The sequence below is a fragment of the Oenanthe melanoleuca genome, chromosome 5, assembly GCF_029582105.1.
Source record: "Oenanthe melanoleuca isolate GR-GAL-2019-014 chromosome 5, OMel1.0, whole genome shotgun sequence".
NCBI lineage: Eukaryota > Metazoa > Chordata > Aves > Passeriformes > Muscicapidae > Oenanthe > Oenanthe melanoleuca.
The window spans coordinates 49,443,140-49,462,041 of record NC_079339.1 but is presented as its reverse complement, the minus strand read 5'-3'; the positions used below and the strand labels follow the sequence as shown (position 1 = coordinate 49,462,041).

Below are 18,902 nucleotides of genomic sequence, written 5' to 3'. Positions count from 1 at the left end.
TAATTATTTAATGTAGCCATTATACTTGGCTATGGCAGTTTGAATTGGGATGCTGCCAAAAAGACACTATTTAGCAGGGTCTGAGGGGCTAGATATTTGAACAGAGTACTTTATTTTAATGGATCTCCCCTGCTTTGCCTTGAGAAGAACTTACAGGGATTTTCTCAAAATATTCTCAAGGATCTGGGGTTGATTGGGCTGGGGGGAAACACCAAACACCTTTCCTCAACATGAGATTTTACAAAGTAAATAGCAGAGATATATTTTAATTTAAAAAAATGAGAGGCTAATTCACACAGAAAATACACAAGTACATTATGTTTATTCCCTGTACTACACTTACAATTTTTCAGACAGCTTACCAAATCTTCCCAGCAGATGTTTCAATATATATTAAACAGATAGAAGACATTAAGGCACAGAATATAAATACATGCACACACTGGACTTGGACGTATTTAGAAAATCCAAATCCACAAGAGGAAGAGCCCAAGATGAGGAGCAGTGAGGAGGGAGAAGCCAAAGCTACACCAAGAATCCTAATAGCAGGTTTGCCATGGGGCTGGCTCTGGGCTGCTCAGGGTCCATCAAGCAGGGCTTGGGCACAAACCCAGCTCATCACAGATCCTCACTGCTAGAACGGATTCTGTGCTCTCAAGGGCAAGGATGAGCCCAGAGAGGAAAAGTCATCCTTGCCACAGGACTGTGATGTATCAGAGAAGAATTTTCTGAGGGAGAAGTACTTTAACTCCCAAGAGAGAATTTAGATAAACCATTTTTTTAGTCACAGGGGGAAAGGAGGGACTTTAAGTTTTCTTCTACACTACTAATTATTAAAAGAAAGTGTCAAAAGGTGACAAGAAATGTGAATTTCAAAATTCCTAGAGCAGAACAAATTATTAAAGTGTAAAGTACAGTAAATAATCTAGCCCTTACTATTTTTATTTGGTTGGGAATTTATCCTTGTTTAAGTAGTCAACTCTAATTAGAATTTACTTGCATATTAAAGTAATCTGCAATTAATATGAATGAATATTCCAAAGTTCAGAATATGACATTTTTCCTCCTGGACCATTTTGCTTCTTTACTCCTAGAAATTAATGCCACCTCCTCTTTTTAGACCATCTAAGTAGTTCATTTAATCTCCAGTAATTTCTCCATTTCCAGAGAGGAGCCTTTGTGGCTGGAAAGTTTGGGTGTCAGACAGTCAGAGCTGCAAGCTACAAGGCTGGAGAGCCTTCCTTGTGTGGCCTGCAGCCCTGGAACTTCTCCTTTTCTACCCATTCACACAACTTCTTTTTCTTTTTGCAGTATGTTCTGCTCCTTGCCACTAGCTCAGCTGAAGTCTCCATTCCTTTTATTTCACTATGACCATGTAATTATTTTAAATTATTTTGCTGAGCTCCTAGGAGGAGTTAATTTCTTTATTTATTTTTTTTTAACTTAAGCTGTGGGCAAGGACAGACAATCCAGTCTCTTCCTGAGCCAACCCAAGAGTCATCCATCTGTCACTTCCTTTTATCCCATGTGTTCATCATAAGGAAGGCCTGTCACATTGGAATAATGTTCTTGCCACTATCTTCTTTATGTGGAAGAACTCCAACATTTTTGCAGTAGGTAAAGCCTAAGGCAAAAGACACATCAACAACATATTTTCCCTGACCTGCCTAGCAAAATGGGTATTTTCAAATCCATAGTGCCATACATTTGTCTCTGAAGAATGCAGCCTTGCCTGCAACCTTGGCAGCTTGGCAGCAGAAAATCACTTTAAATAAATATCTAATATTCTGTAGGATAAATATAATGAATTAGTCATTGCTCCTTACCATAATGTAGCAGCAATCCTGAAAGCCAGGCTCTTTTAGCATTTTGAAGAGGTATTGAGACAAGGATGGGTGTCCTGGGGATTACTGCAGTGGGAAAAAAGATGAGACAGATGAGACAGTGGTAGATGATGAAGTGTAATCAGGATGCTGCCACAGCCTTTGCATACTTCTCTACACATTCTTGCAATTTTGTTTGTAACTTGATAAAGAATTACCTCATAAATCTGCTAAACATTTGGTTCCTTTCCTCTTTTGCTTGTAAGGATGCACATTCCTAAATAAACTTGTGGGTTCAGTGAATCTGTAAGTGAACAGCTCCTTTGGATACACACTTTACTGTTAAACCAAAATAAGATTGTTATGAAATGAAGTAAAATTGAAAATTTAATGTGTATTAAATGTTGCTTCCATGCCACAATTATCAGCACCAAATCCTGCACCCCAAGGATCATGTCAGGAACTGGTATCACTTGATACAGCCTCATTATTCATTGAAAAGTCTTTCATTATTATTTGCTCTTCTGATCCTGTCAGTTCACTCTTTTTATTACAGTTTCTGCCCGTGGGTGCAATGAGTGTGAGTAGGGGATATCCACTGCTCTTCCCTGGCAGATAAACTCACACAGAGCATCCATAAAGAGGCACAAACACGTCATCTGCCATAAAAACATGAAGATCTGCAGAGCAGAAATTAACATGCTGAAAATCAGGAATTACTGCAGAGAATATCCAATAATCCCTGCAAATCTAAATCATCTTTGCTTCTTTATGAGCCAACTGATAAAAGAAGTTATGCATATGGTCTGCAGGGAAATTTTGTAAATAGAGCAGCTGTTAACTTTCAGAGTTACAGGAGGAAAAAAGGTTTTATTTCCACTACATTTCCCATTCTTGTTTTCTTTACCCTGTTGGCTGTAACCCCAGCCTAGCCAGGCCCACCACCACATATGTTTCTATTTAAGACTCTGCTTACAAGATGAGAGGTCCCTTGGTTTGAATATTGCCTTGCTCAGCTGAGACCATGACACAAGTGCCTGGGAGGAGGAGTGCACCTAAGCTTGAAATAATCCACATTAGTAACCTTGCAACTGTGAAAAATTTCCACACCTGGTGGGAGAGACCATTGCATAATCTCCCAATCTTCCATTCCACAAAGAATGGCTGTTTTTATTAATTTCTCACCAAAATATGAGATATGTACTGACAAATGCTGTAAAACAAATTCATCCTCACTCATCATTGAAGTGAACTATCACTGAGAATGCACAGGGCATCTGGGGGCCCTTTCCTTGTAATAGATAACACACTCCAGGACATAGATGTCCTCCAGGATTGCTGTAATTATCAGTAATACTAGGTCTTGCATCACTGACTCCAGAAGACATGTATTCACATTCACCAAGTCTGTTTGAAGTCTTGATGGAATACCAGGGAAAAACATAAGTGAACTTGTACCATAGTCCATGCATACTTGTTCTCAATTTTATTAGGACCTAGAGATGTATTAATTATTTATTAAATCATCTCTCCATAACAATAATATGCAAATATCAGCATTTGCTAGTAACAATAATTTAAAGTATAATATCATAACCACCCCAGCTATCACAGCAGTGAGATGTGGCAGCTGTACATCACAGAACTCACAGAAGGACAGAATGGTTGAGGTTTGAAGGGACACCTGGGCACCATCTGCTTCAAACTCCCTGCTCCAACACCTACAGCAGGTCATCAAGGACCAGGTCCAGACAGATTTTTTATATCTCCAGGAGTGGAAACTTCACAATATCTCTGGGCAACCTTTTTGAGTGCTCAGTCACCCTCATAGAGTTTTCTATGTTCAGAAGGCACTGCCTGAGTTTCATGTGCTGTGCCACAGGTGCTGTGCCCATTGCATCCTGTCCTGCCACCAGGCATCTCTGAAGAGAGCTGGCTCTGTCCTCTTTGCACCTCCCTTTGCTATTTACCCATATTTGATGAGATTCCACTCAAGCTGAGTTTTCTCAGGCTAAACAGTCCCAGCTCTCTCAGTCTTTGCTCAGAACAGAGATGCTACAATCCCTTAATTGTCTTCCTGGCCATTTCCTAGACTCTCTCCAGAATGTCCTTATCCACTTCTACTGAGGAAGTGCACACAGCACTCTGAGTGTGGCCACAGCAGTGCAGAATCATCTCCCTCAGCTTCTGGCAGCACTGCCAGGGCAGCCCAGGGTTACCTTTGGCTTTCTTTGCAGAAAGGCAACACGCTGGTGGCTTGTGCTCCCCCTGCTTTCCACCAGCACCTCCCAGCCCTTCTCTGAAATGCTGCAGTGTGTGCTGGGTGCCCCAAGCATACAAGGGCTTGTTCCTCTCCAGGTGCAGGATTTTGCACCTCTCCTTGTTGGAGTTCATGAATTCCTGTCAGGCCATTTCTCCAGCCTGTGAGGTCCCTGGGGGCAGCACCACCCACTGCTGTACCAGCACTCCTCCCAGTTTGTCATCCCCAATTGCTCAGTTTAGTTCTTCATTATTTCAATATCACCATAAAACATACAGACTTTGTTTTAAAAACTATCCCCACTTGTATAGCCAGTACTTGTTTGCTGACTACAATCCACAGAAGAGTAAACCTCCTGCATATTCTTAGCTGATACCTTAAGCCATAAGCAGTGAGAAGACTGGGACTGCTGGTCCAGGACAAGCACTGAGTTAACAGAGTTACACTGGTCCACAAAGGTGGGGAATTTCTCCTGTCAGAGTGTTGTGTTCCTCCTGGACAAGTAGAGTAGTAGAGAAAAAAGGGAACAAAATTCTGCCTGTATTCCTCATCCAAAAACATTGTAGTAAACCTCTGTTAAACCATTCAGGATGGGATGCCAGTATCACTCTGGTGGTATTTTAAACAGAGAAAGTCTCTCCATCTCTTTCTGTCTGTCATTTGGACATTACTTTTTAAGGAGTATTTCCAAAGGAGTGCTGCTGGTCACTAATACCTTGCTGGTCAGTACTACCATTACATTATTGTCACTGTAGCACTGAAATCCTGTCCTTACAGGAACATCAAGATTTGCTTTGCCATGTTTGGAAAGTCTGACATTTCCAAGACCAGCACTTCCCATTTGCAGATCTGAGGCTGCTTGCCAAAGGTCTCAACTCATCAGAGCTCCCACAGGACAGAGGGATGACAGGGAGCAGCCAAGCCTGGACTAATGGGCTGACACTGCCTTATGGCAGGACACCCTCCAGCTGCTGGAAAGCAATGAAGGGAGACTGAAACATTACCAGAGAGAGAGAGAGAGCTTTTAGCCTGCCCACTTCTGCTGAAGGACTAGAGTAGGAACCTTTATGGATCCACTAATATGCAAGATAAGCAGATCTTTTCATCCAGTTTTTGCAGCCTTTAAAAATACACTTATCTATTAATTATTTTATGCTGAATCAACCTACCAAAATTCTTTTCACCCCACTTTTATCACAGATTTCAGATGTAGGGACTAGATGGCAACAAACACTTTTGAAAGCATCAACTTATTTTTTACAGATCTATAAATACATGAGGGATATTTTCACAACATAGATACATTGATAGATACAAATTGTAATGAATTTGCTCCGAGGCTCCAGGCAGAGATTATATATTATATTATAAAATTTGGTTCCTTTGTGAAGAACAGATATTCAGTCCTGAATCTGATAAGGAAGCACTGAGGGTCATGCTAAACCCAGGATAGGTGCAAGGTGCAGCCTTGCACCTCAGCCTAGGTGCTGTGACTGCTGGAGTCACCCAGCAGAACAAATTTGGTCTGACTCAGATGTGGGCACATGACTGCACTTCTCTTATGTTAGTCAGACACTACAGAGCTGCATTCTCATGTGCTGGCTCTGTGTCAAGGGATGAGGGGCAGAAGATGCACAGAGCTGACTCAACAAAGATTTCTGAACAAGGACCCACCAGCCACTGCAGTCAGTAGCTCTGGGATTTTGGAGTGGACTTCAGGAACCCTCAGCCCAGCTGCAAGCTATTGGCATTTCAATGCCACCACTGATTTAATTCAGTACCAGCTTTGAGAGAAAGGCTATTAGCACCTGCAGAGCAGAAAGCAGTGCCAAAAGGAGGGAGGAGGGGTCACCAGCCTTGTGGAAGAGTAGGAGGACCAAGCTTCTGTAAGCTACCAGAAATAGAGGGATCTGCCAAAAGGGTTACAAGTAAAACAAGCATTTATGTTTGTAACTCATGATCATAGCATTGATATTATGAGTCCCATCCTCCTTCCATGCCTCTCTGACAATCTGATGCTGAAAATATGATTGCTTGGCTGCAACTGGAGTGCTCAAAGGTGCAGCCCCCAGTGACCTGCAATCCTTCTAATGATTGATCCAACACCACCCCACTGTCTCTCCCAGCTGCACTGCTCTCACAGAGCTGGTGTCAGGATTCAGCTTTTGTCCTCTTGTTGCCTCCATTGCACCACAAGAACATCTGGCTGAAGCCCTGAGCTTCCAAAGATGGACACACAGTGTGTGGCCAATATGCCAAAGCATTTCAGGGTCCTGCCCACCTTCTTTTGCCACACTGAAACAGACTCTTTGCTCGTGTCAAGGACACTGATTTCAAGAGAAAAATGTGAACTAATAGTGGTGGAGAAGATTGGAATTGGCCTTTCCTTCTTATTCCCTCTTCTCCACAGCACTACTGAGGTGTTTATTACTTTGGTATCCACCTGCTGACCTGTAGAGTATAAATTTGAGCTGAGGCAAGTTTTACAGTTCAACAGATATAGAATATCTTTAAAGTCACACCTGAGCAGATACAAAATCTGGAAAACATCATCCATTCATCCATGTTATCATAAGTGAAATAAAATCAAATCATAATTCAGCCAGATTCAGCATTACTCAAGTGCAGTGGGAAGCAGAACCTGAGTCTGCTGCCTTTTATTAGTTTCTCTCCTGAAAACTGTAAATCCTTGATATTCTCAAGGATTTATCCTTGATTCTTGTAAATCAGATATTCTCCCCTGAACTGCAAAATAGAATGAGTTAAGTTCAATTTGGCTGGGCAAGAGCAATAGTTACTGAGATCAAAGAGATTTAGAGCAACAGAGTCCTACAAATCAGCTGTCCTGGCATGACAACTTGTCATACAAGGACTGATAAAATCTTCCACACAAATGGTTATTTGGAAGATTATGTCTGCACTCAGTGGACCTGGATCCTTCAAAAGCATGAAATTACTTAGAAAATCAAGGGGACATATTTTTTTCTGGTACTTAGGTAGTCACTTGTCTACCTCATTACACAGCTAAATACCTCTGAAAATGTAATCTTCAGTCACAGCCTCAAAGGAGACAGATTTTTAGAGGTGCACAGATGGCCAGGAGGTTTGCAAAGTGCTGGTTGTTTAGTTCCCTATAAAATCAATGAGAGTTAAGGGTCTCATATAAAACCACGTTGATCTGCCTAATTAAAAAACACAGCCCTGTGTCTGGTTAAAATCAGCAAGGTTGGAGCCTTGCAAGCTCTCAAAGCTGCACCTTGCCTTCAGTGAGGTGGTCCCTGGGCAGGAATGCCTGAGCAATGGGAACAAGGAGGGGAGAGGTGTCAAGCCTGAAGCAGCCTCCAGACACAGCTGGGCTGCCAGGACAGAGGGCTGGCAGCAGGGAACAGACATCCACAGAAAACTGGCACTAAAACAGGCCAGTCCAAACTCCACAAAGGCACTTCAATCATATCTGCACACTTTCAAAGCAGACCTATTGAGAAGGTGTTTTTCTTTAAATAGCAGCTTAGGATGAGAGCTGCCACTTCCAATTTAATCACCCTCCTTTAATACAGGCTGGTGCTTTGCAGCTGGATAATTAACCTTGATACTCATTTGGACTTCAAAACACACAATTCCCATTGCTGTCAATTAGCTGACAATGTCAAGCGTGTGTCGATAGAAGATTTTTGTGTGACCCTGGCAATGTGACATCTGGGAAATTTCAGTCCTTCACAACTAAAAATGGGAAGTGGCATTCACAGAATTACAGAATGGTTGGGGTTGGAAGGGACCAGTTCACTAGAAGTGAAGTGGATGCACTAGATCTGCTAGTCCAATCTAAATAGGGTACTCTGGAGCAGAGTACTCAGAATTGTGTCCAGGGAGATTTTCAATATCCATTGCTTAGCCACCCTCACAGTACAGAATTCCTTCCTTGTATTCAGGAGAACTTCTCATGTTCCAGTTCCCACCTGTTGCTTCTTGTCCTATTGCTCAGTATCAGTCAGTATCTCAGTATCACTGAGACTGTAAATTTGTCACTGGATTGAGTTCACTAAGCAAAACAGAGGTATATTTGGGTTTTCTGCTCTTGCAGCAATGCACCTTTTTTAAAAGACCCTCAAGATAATTTTCAAACTTTGTTGCAGCTCTGAGTGCTCAGAAGATGCCTTGATCTCAGAGCACTCAGAATTTACCATACCTTTTAAAACCAGTGTAAGGTTGGAGGCAGGGTTATAGATGACTGGTACACAATGATGTGTTATATGAGAGGCTGTACAATAAACATGGAGTATCAAAATGAGACAAAATGTGGGAAGAACCAGTGGCATTTCATTCTTTCCACTGATTTCTTTGAGTTTATAATAAAGAGTTACATCCTACTGGTAACAAGATTAAATTAGTGGGCAGAAAGAAATTTGAATCAGTCTGTTTTCCTGATATGCCACAGTGGGTTATGTACTGCTAATGAGTGTTAACTCTGCAGTCAGGTAAACATTCACCTAGAGAAATGAACAGCCTTAATCAGGGCTTTTAAATCAGCTACAACAGTCAACAGCCAAGATGAAATTGGCTCAAACACAACTGCTTTTCTTTTTAAATATTGTTCTTCCTTCCTCATGAGGATGGGAAATAATAGCATAAGTGAAACATGTTTGCAGTAAAAGAGCAGCTCCAGTCCCTCCCATGTTAGACACCCTGTCCTGTGACTGAGAAGGGATGGATTGACTGATGCTCCATACTGTGCTTTTGCACTGTTAGCAAAAGGCTAACTGGAGCCTTGTGTGCAGGTTCCTAACGTGAGCTCAGTCTGACCTCCATGTTTCTACAGGGCTTTACCTCACCTCCTAAGTACAAATAGCAAAATAATGGAAAAAAAAATAAGGGAGGGGGAGGGAAGAAAGAAAAAAAAAAGTTGGTCTGTTGTGCTTTTCTCTGGATTTGAGAATGACATCAGCCTGTCGGCCTTTATCTGAAATATTCTGACAGTAGAAAAAAACACTGACTACTCCATTTTCTACACAGGGTCAACATTATGAAGAGGAAAAACGGGCTCTGAGCCATGAAATAATTGCACTCAATAATCACTTAATAGAAGCCAAGGTGACTATAGATAAGTTGTCAGAAGACAATGTAAGTATTTACTATGCAACTGTGTTCATTTTGAGATTATATTCAGAAACAAATTAGGTCTTGCACTTCCCATTAAATTATAAAATAATATTTTATGTTTGCATAAATTGTCACCTCAACAGTTAAAATTTATGTCTGCTTGTTCCCATTATTTTGTAAATCCAGCTCTCCTTATGCTATGAAGTTATGATGAGACTTTTCATTGATTTTTTTCCTTATGTCTAGCTTGAAACTGATGAAAAAAAACATTCTAAGCAATGGCAATATTCCCTCATTGATTTTGCCATCAGTACAGCAAACTGGTGCAAGCACAATGACAGAGCTGTTTCAGGGACACATGTGTGGAGTGGGGACTCATCAGAAGGATTTTAGGCACGGTGCAGAGCCCTACATTTCCTGCAGTTCTGTGATCTTTGGGTCTTTGCTCACCAAAAAGCCCAGCAGCAGCCAGCTGTGCTGGCAGAGGCAGGACTGAGCAGCCTGGTCACTCCTGCAGGGAGCAGGAGCCAGGCTTTCCCAGCAGTTCAGAGTAAAAGTGTTCCTGTCTCTGTGTGGGACAAAACAGGGAACATCTCTGGCAATTGTCACCCTCCATCTCATTAAACACTGCTGAAAAATGGCATAGGTACTACAGCTGGCAACAAGCTCATTAAATCCTTCCTGAGACAAACCTACAAGGACAGCAAAGAGAGGAATATTGTAGGCATTTAGTTCATTATTGTGCCTTTCCTTCCACATTCAATAAAAAATTCATCTACAGAAGACATGCTTCTGTTAGCACTTATTTTCCAGCATCTTATGTTCAATCTTCCCATATTCCACATGAACTCTTAATCATAGCTGGGAGCATTTGATCTCATTAAAATGCCTGTTGATGTAAACCCTGCCTGTGCAATTAACAGCATTACAACTGAAACAAAAAGGTCCCAATCTGACCCCTCACTTTTACAGAAGTTGAGTTGAAAGCAGAGTTACTTAATAACTGTAACAGCTATGAGTAATGGAATGTGGTAAAAGTAGTGGGTTAGGTTACATCCAGGTTTTGGAAGCACAGATAAACCTCCAGAATAATTCAGCTGAAATCAGTGGAATTATTTCTGAGTTAGAACAGAGGTGGGAAAAAATTGCAGAACTTTCCCTTCAAGTGTGCACTCATACTACTTAATGGAGTCAGGTTTGAACCCACATTTGAAGAGTTCTTAGTGTTCAGAGCTTTATTCATATTTAGCCTAGATGCCTCAAATAACAGTACTGCTTCTTCAGACTTGAGGTGGATTCAGAGACAAATTCTGCCCTTGCAGGACTTGAGAAAATTGCATTAAATTAGGTTGGATATCAGGAAAAGGTTCTTCTCCCAGAGGGTGGTTGGGCTGGAGCAGCTCCCCAGGGCAGTGACAGTCAGCCCCAAACCTGACAGAGCTCAAGTGTTTGTGCAATGCTTGGAACATGGTGTGACCCCTGGGGATGGCTTGATGATCCTTGTGGGTCCCTTCTGGCTCAGGATAATCTATGATTATGTGTAGTATCATTAGGTTATCAAAGGTTATATTCCAAATTTTAAAATAAAGGACCATGAAACAAGCCACTAATATTATACTTAGTAAGTACAGAAGTGATAAACTGACAAATCCTACATGGGGAGAATGTTTTTGTCTCAGCAATATTTCTTTCCTCAATTATATTTTTCCCTCTGTCTTCTGACAGAAATGGAAAATGACACTTTCAATACAAAAACATATTTTAAACTGTGGGAAACTCTTCTGGCATTAATTGCCAGTTATTGTTCTAGTTGCCACAGATCTGGCTGGTTCCCATTCAGGCAAACACTAAAGGAGAGAAAATCACATGGCTTGGCCCAGCAGGCTGAGAACAAAGTACACGTGGCACACGTAGCTCACATGTAATTTTTCTGTAGTAATTTTTAAAGCTGCTAAAAATAAAGTGTCAGAAATGCTTTTTGTACTCTCCATGACAACCCCTGTGCAGAAGGAGAGGCACACAGCCTTTGGAGAAAGGATTAGGCTCTGGGGAGATCATTTTTGTGTGCCTGGAAATGCCATATGGGACTTGGGGTACCTGTCTGTGCTATTGGGTTTAATATGCATGCAACTTATCAAAATCACATGCAACACATTTTACTGCTAAGTTGGATCCTTGGGCTCTTTTTCAGGAATCAAAATACTGTGTCCTAATATAAAATTTAAGACCCACATAAATGAATTTCTCCCCAGTAGAGAGGCAGAGAGGCAAGTATAAAATCTCACAAAGACAGAGAAAAAAATGCAAAAGAAAAGTGTCTAAAGATTCTTGAATATGAAGATTTATGAACTAATGTTCACCATCCCTCAAAGACTCACAAGAACATCTTGCTGCATCTCTTATTACAGAATACTTTAAAATGGTATTTTAAGGAAATATCTTTTTCACAGAAAATTTCTTTATCAGTTTTTAAGAGAATTACTGGAGCCATAAAAATGGGCATGCAATAAAATTATAGCATTAATGTCAGAGAAAATCCAAGTTGTATCAGTATTCCACACCTTTTGTCAATAAACACATACTAATTCTTACAGATTAGCACAGCCCAGTGCCCAAAGCACTTTTATGCTTTGTACATTTCATCTGTGCCCACCTATAAAGTCAACTTATGAAGCCAACCTTGGTGTTAATGCAACTAGATAAGGAAAAGGGAAAACAAAATACAACTCTTACCTTCAGGGAGCCAGAGATACTGGTTGAAGGATACAGTTACACAGCCATGGGTGTTAAATTAAATTTTGGTGAAGGGCAAATCTGTGTGCTGAATTTTCCCATTAAATAGGCTGTGGGAGCCATTCAATACAAAGATAGTGTAAGAAGCTTGCTTAAATTCTCCCCTTCCCTGTGTGGAATTCTCATGGTAATTTCTTGCCCAGTGAAAATATTCTGTTCTGCAGTATCAAATATTTGCAGTGAGATTTAATATATTTCTATTGCTACATTCTGCAAGATATTAAAGGAGCCAGGAACCATCAAGCAATATCAAAAGGAAAAAGAGTCTCCCTTTTAAAAAACAACACAATGTATATTTCTGTAAAGAATTTCTCCCACAGTCTCATAAGATTATTTTAGCACTTTTTAAAGTAGTGTTTTAGTGCTGGTCTGGATAATACCCAGTAAAATTTTCTTTTTTGCTTAAAAGATCATGATTTTTTAGCCTTCACAGTACCATGCATGGTAACAGTATAAAATTTAGTTCTTAATGGTAAGTATCCATCTTCTGAAATGCAGATTGCTATTCTGTTGTAACAGGTCTCAAAAGTTTATTCTTACTAATTTTATCAGCCCTCACAGAGCGAAGGGGAAAATATCTCTGGATTGTGCAAGAAACAACAAAGCATCTTAATTTGTTTAGAAATTAAAGCATGCTCCAAATCTCCCCAAAGTGCATTTTGAAAAGATTGATCATGGCATGGGAGAAAGGCTGAAAGCCACAAGTGCTTTGCAAACTGAAGGGGTTATTTTTTGTTTTCTCCAGGAGCTCTACAGGAAGGACTGCAATTTGGCTGCTCAGCTTCTCCAGTGCAGCAAGAACTACGACAGGGCACATAAACTTTCAGAGGTAATGTGACCAGACTTGTTCAGTGGCATAAATATTGTATGGAAAGCAGGTTATTTTGCATGTATCAGCTCAGGGTTTGTTTGCCCTCAAGGCTTTTGTTCCTCCTCACACCCTCCTTTGAGCCAGGGGAAGCCTCCTGCACCTGCTGGGTTTGTGCTGACAAAATCCCAGCCTTGGTGGAGCTTGAGGGGAATCTCTTTCCCCAGACCTCTCCTATCAGTAAATGGGCTTGCTCTGATTGCCTGTAAAACAAAGGTTTTAGCAACACTGAAGTGCTGTGAGCTCCAGAATGCAAAATGCCATGCAGGAGCAGTGGGGTGAGAGCAGGGAAATGACAAGTTACAGGCGTCAGAGATCCTGATGTAATCAATTTTCCTCCTGAAGCTATTTTCCAGCCCAGCTAGTTTCCAAACCCGAGTTTTAAAATGGACTGCCAGAACAAATATCTTTCTCTAAAGAAAGCAGAGCACTGAATGATTGATTTCCAAGGTGTAAACTTTAATTAATAATCCTCGCTTCCAAGGAAACGAGGCTTGAGAAACAGGCTCCTTAAAGGGGAGGTAAATATTATATTAGTAAACAAGACAGCTCTTTAGGGATCCAGGCCCTGCACAAAGCAATAGACCTTCCTCACAGATGTTGTTTCAGTGAAGGTTACAGAGAATAGCCTTTCCTTCACCAGTCCCATCAGGCCAACATCCCCCCAAACGACCTCTCTTGTCCAATTCTGCCATGGAATATTGCAAAATTAAATTTGGAATGTACAAACCATCTCCAAGTGTCAGTAGATGGCTTCAGACCACTGAACAACCGTGGTTAATAAAGATGGAGCAAGATTCTTTTGTCCAACAGGCAATGATTTCATGGGACACAGAAAGAAATTCCAAATTAACCATTATCTTGGTCCTGTTATTTTTCCTGTTAACTGACTTCCCTTGGCAAATTTTATTGAGGAATTATCATGACATTACTCACATTTGAAAGCACTCTACCTGTTCTAATTAGGACCTTAAAAGCATTTAACTGTTTATTTGCAGAGAACTATCACAAATGTGAGATCTCCCCAGAATTTCCCAGACTGCCATTCCCAGACTCAGTTAAATAGGCAGCTTCCACCCCTAAGTCCAAGCATTTATTAATTTAACAAGTGTGAATGAGCTGTCACAGCCAATAAATTCCTTACAAATGCAAATATTGCCTGATAAACTATTGTATGTTATCCAGAAACCTAAACTGTAGTACAATATAGCAATGTGATAGCAGTATCATTTTAGTAATTCCCATTTCCAGTGCAATGCCCACAAAATAATGTTATTTTTAACACATTCTATAATCTTAATAACTTACATAAAATAGATCAAAGAGTGGTGCTACACAACACTAAAATAAGAGCTGCCCCATACAGCATTTTCAAATTAAATTAATTGTATTTTTTTTCCTCATTTCTGTGACAATTTACACCAGGCCTATTTTACAACCTGTTTATTCAATCTTTGTTGCATCTGTACTTACTATGACTAATGTTGCTGTCTGCCAGCAGACTGGCAATATAATTTATTTCCAATGCAAGACATATGAGTTAATTAGCACCATAATGATTAATCCAAAATATCCTGGAAGGTCTGTTGGTTGAAAATACACTCGTCCTACTAGAAATAACAAAATGCCATTTTAATACATGCCATGTTTTGAACACAGTGAGGTTTGGGGATTAAACCAGCTTTAAAAACTTCCCAGTGAAGCTAAAAGTGAGTCTCCATATCTTACAATATGTGAGGCCATGACAAGGAGCAGGCATCTTAAATTTCCTTTGCCAAAAATAAAGGGGAGGGGAACAACTACAGGTGTTTGTATTGTTCTTTCCTCTAGAGGAACAAATTTAAGGAGAAAGTGAGATTGCTAAGGTCATAAGGTTAACCACTGATTATTTTATAAAGAGGAACTTGACTTCTAGTTATAAAAAGAAAGTGCTGAGTAAATCAGAGTTCAGCCCAGCACTGAAGGGATAAATTCCCAAGTGGCACAAATCAACATGAATATCAAAGGAGCTATCACAATCACAAACTTGATCTTATTCCAAACATGAATTCTGATTTCCAGCAAGAAATACTGAGAGACAACCTCTCTCATATTGCTGTCTGATCATTGATAGAGATCTGAAGTGAGCAAGGCAGATAAAATTTGACAGGAAACTGTGCTTGGTAGGCTTCACCTGAGTAGGCTTCACCAAGGAATGTCATCTCTCTCTCTCTTCTGGTCCACATGACAGCATACCAGGTGAAACCACCATCCACAGCCCTGATCTTTGACTTTCTAAAAAAAACCTATATGATTTCTGATACATAACAGACTTATTGATTCATTCTGTAACAGGAATCACAATGTGAATGCTGGTCTCAGTTCTTATTTCTGTCAGTGTGTTCAGACATGCTGAGGCTTATGTGGATGGCTGATCTGACAAGCAGTGTCTGACTGAAGGGGCAAAGGAGTCAGCTTGATCTGCTTCTTCCTAGCACAGGAATAATCCTGTCACAACAGCCAGCACCATTTCTATAAGTGTCAGTCAGCTTTTCTGCATCTTCAAACAGCATTGTTTATCAAAGGTGATGCTGGAGGGCAGGAACCAATTTGGGTTTGTAGGCAAGATGAGCTTGAAGAAAGGCAAAAGAAGAACAGAATAGAACTGATCTCTTCCTCCTTCCTCACCCCTGCAGAGACCTCTGCACACCCACACCACCTGCAGCTCACACCCAAGCACACAGTTTGGAAAGTGTTGTTGTAGGCTGTAATTCCCTACCTGCCTTTTTAAGATTGTTGTTTAGTACATACTTTATTTACATCAGTACTATAAATCTGGAAGTGCTGGGTTAATGGCTGGACTTGATGAGCAGAGAGGCCTCTTCTGACCTGAGCAATTCTATGATCATTCCTATCCAACCTGAATTAATTTGGAAGGAAACTTCAGTTTCACAGTGTTATCTATGAGGGAAAGCAGATGAAGATGTACAAATGTTAAGTAAACAAACAAAAGTAATTTGATTACATTTGTTTCCAGAAATGCACAAAGACTGTGGCCATCCCATTAGCCAAAGAACCTGGCATGGTGAGCTATGTAATGTCACAAGCTGCACTCTCTGACACCTCTATTGACTTGTACCCTTTTCTCCTTTCTCCTTGCCATCTCTTTGTGCTGCAGTTGCCCACTGACTTCCAGGAAAGAGTCAGCATCCACCTGGAAAAGCACGGGTGCAGCCTTTCTGTGCCCCTGTGCCACACTTCTTACGCTGACACCATTCCCACCTGCGTCATCGCCAAGGTGCTGGAAAAGCCGGACCCCAACAGCTTGTCCTCGCACTTGTCAAGCCCATCCACCAGGGACCTCAACTTCCAGGACTCTGCTGGAAAAGCGGGACAAAGGCCCCAGTACAAGTCGGACATCTACTGCAGCGACACGGCCCTGTACTGCCCCGAGGAGCGGCGGCGGGAGCGGCGGCCGAGCGCCGACACGCAGGTGAAGGACGTGGGCTTCCTGCGCTCCCAGAACTCCACCGACAGCACTGTGGAGGAGGACGGCTTCCACTCCAGCTTCTCCCACGAGGCCTTCCCAGAGTACATCACCTCCCTGCCCACCTCCAGCTCCTACTCCAGCTTCAGCGTCACCTCTGAGGAGAAGGAGAGCGCCCAGGCCAACACGCTGACAGCCTCCCAGCAAGCCATCTACATGAGCAACCGGGACGAGCTGTTTGAGAGGAAGTCACCGGCGGGTTACGAGCCCCAGGGCAGCCCCAGGTTTGCCAAGCCCAAGCCCGCCCAGCACATGGAGCTCGCTGACGACAACGAGAACTCGCCCACTTTCACCAGGTCTCTGCCCCCGTATGCAAACGAACCTTTCCACTTCTCAGCCATAGCACCACAGCAGGCTTTAGCAAACCAGAAAGTGAGGAACGAGTGCAGGAGCACCCACCTTTCGGAGGAAGACTTGCCCGGGCGATGGAGGCAGCTGAGCGTGGAGGACATTGGAGCCTACTCCTACAGGAACGCTGGCAGGCTGTCCCCCTGCAGTTTCTCAGAGCAGTACTACAGCAGCCCCATCAAGAAGGGGGACAGTCGAACCAGCCCCATCTATGCTAGTTACAAAGCAGACAGCTGCTCAGAGGGAGACGACATCTGCCAAAGCAGGCTTGTGGATTCCTGCTTCCTGAGAACAGACAGTGGCCTGAACATTGACATCAGCCCAAGCTGTAAACAGGACAAATTGCCCACTTACAAAACAAAAGAATCGAGAGACCAAAAAAACGAACGGATCACTGTCCAGTTATGCAGTAGCAAAAACATGGAGAACAGCCCGGTGTTGAAAAGAGAGTACGTGGACGTGAGCCCCAACAGCTCAGCTGAGTCACTCAATCAGAGCTCAGCGGAGGCCTCGGAAATCCACCAGTCTTCCATGGATCAGGGGAGCCACCCGGCCGCCCACGGCAAGCAGCCGCAGTTCCAGCGGACTGGCAGCACGGGGCTGAGCAGGAAGGACAGCCTCACAAAAGCACAGCTCTACGGAACCCTTCTGAACTAGGCACCCCCCAACGGCAATAAGACAGCAAACACAAGGAGCAGAAGAGCGTTTGATACTTCTAGAGAACAATGAGGTTCTAAGAAACGGGATTATTATAAAATATATATTCATAATGGTACTATATGTTTAAAACGGAATCTCTTCGAAAATGTTATACAGCACTTTTCACTTGACATCCTTTCCACATGGGAGATGGTCCCCTCCCCTCTTTTATAAACCTGAAATATTTTTATAAACAAAAATGTATTTATTAGACTATCCTAAGCTATTTGAGCAGAATTCTGTTCCCTTCAAGCAGGTTTCTTATTTATTTTTGTGCATGAGGCCATCTGTGCCTAAATTCTTGGAGGAAAAGGGTAAAATCATGATGGCAGTGACAAAAAAAAAAATAAACCCACCTGATAAAATACCATAAAATGTCATGTGAAATCAAAACAAACAAGAATGGTGAATTTGAAGAAGTATATTTTTTAACAAGAATGGAATTGTATCTTAAGTTATTTCATACAAATGTATTTATGAGTGACTAATGTATGCACAAAGTGATACAAATATTTTGTTCTTTTAATCCACTGTGTTTCTGCTTTCCTATTTTTCCTTGTATACTACCTCAAAAGTAATTGAGGGTTTCTTTGTCACATTTTCTGTAGGCTTGCATTTATATTGTCTAAAATGCATGCGGTGTCATAATTAATACTGTATTTTGCATAACTTAATAAAAGACACCAGTGGATATATTTTGGGGTTGTTTTTCCCTTCATTCAATAGAACATGGGTTTATTCTGAGGGGCATTGGTCCAGCAAAAGTTAATGACTAAAGCTCCTAGATTGCTTTCTAAAAGAGTTTCTCTTTCTCTGTAAGCCCCAGAGAAAACTGGTTCACAGCTCATGGCCTCTGTGTGTGGGAGGATGACTTCTCATCAGCCTGTTGAAAGTAAGCAAGGGAAAAAAAATGTTTATCCACAGTCTTGACTTCACCAGACAGGGTTCTGCATACTGAATGAAAACAGAAAATTACTCAAAAACCAGTGATGTAGACTCTTCCTCTATTACTCATATACTTGACACAATTTTTTTGTGCCTCTGTTACATTCCACAGCTGCCCTTTCTGTAGCTTGGTATTTCTAACAGTAAATTTTCTAAAGCCTGAGGAAAGTCTGGCTATCTGTAGCCTTTACTCCTGAGTTTGTGAAGATGTATTTTTACCTGTATTTTTGGCATTTCCTCCAGCAATTTTTCTGTTTCTCACCATTTCACCACTATGGAGTGTACAACTGGGACAAGAGGGAAAGGGAGAGAGCAAAATGAGAGGAGGAGAAAAACATAAAGGAGAGAAAGGGAAATCCTGTGGATTTTCTTCCCAGGTTCAGTATTCCTGCTTGGTAAGAGGTAGAATACAGCAATAAATATTTAATGATTATTTTAAGTAATGTTCACATATCCTATACTTAAAATACTGACTCTTGACAGCTCATGTATGGGGGAAGACCTTGCTTAGTGCAGTATGGTACTAATCAGTGGGATCACTTG

The 18,902-nt window shown here is 41.6% G+C and overlaps 1 protein-coding gene across 4 annotated transcripts in view; it reads left to right on the top strand.

The window, feature by feature from the left end:
- Nucleotides 1-18,109, top strand: part of BEGAIN (brain enriched guanylate kinase associated) — a 154,108-nt gene extending 135,999 nt beyond the window's left edge. For 2 of the 4 annotated variants that reach the window (XM_056493976.1, XM_056493979.1), the window contains 3 exons: nt 9,094-9,201; nt 12,719-12,802; nt 15,999-18,102. In XM_056493976.1, the coding sequence (XP_056349951.1) occupies nt 9,094-9,201; nt 12,719-12,802; nt 15,999-17,372 (1,566 nt within the window). In that variant the 3' untranslated portion in view covers nt 17,373-18,102. Of the gene's footprint in view, nt 1-9,093; nt 9,202-12,718; nt 12,803-15,998 lie in introns of all 4 variants that reach the window. The other 2 variants (XM_056493978.1, XM_056493977.1) reach the window with 2 other exon arrangements.
- Nucleotides 18,110-18,902: the final 793 nt, after the last annotated feature.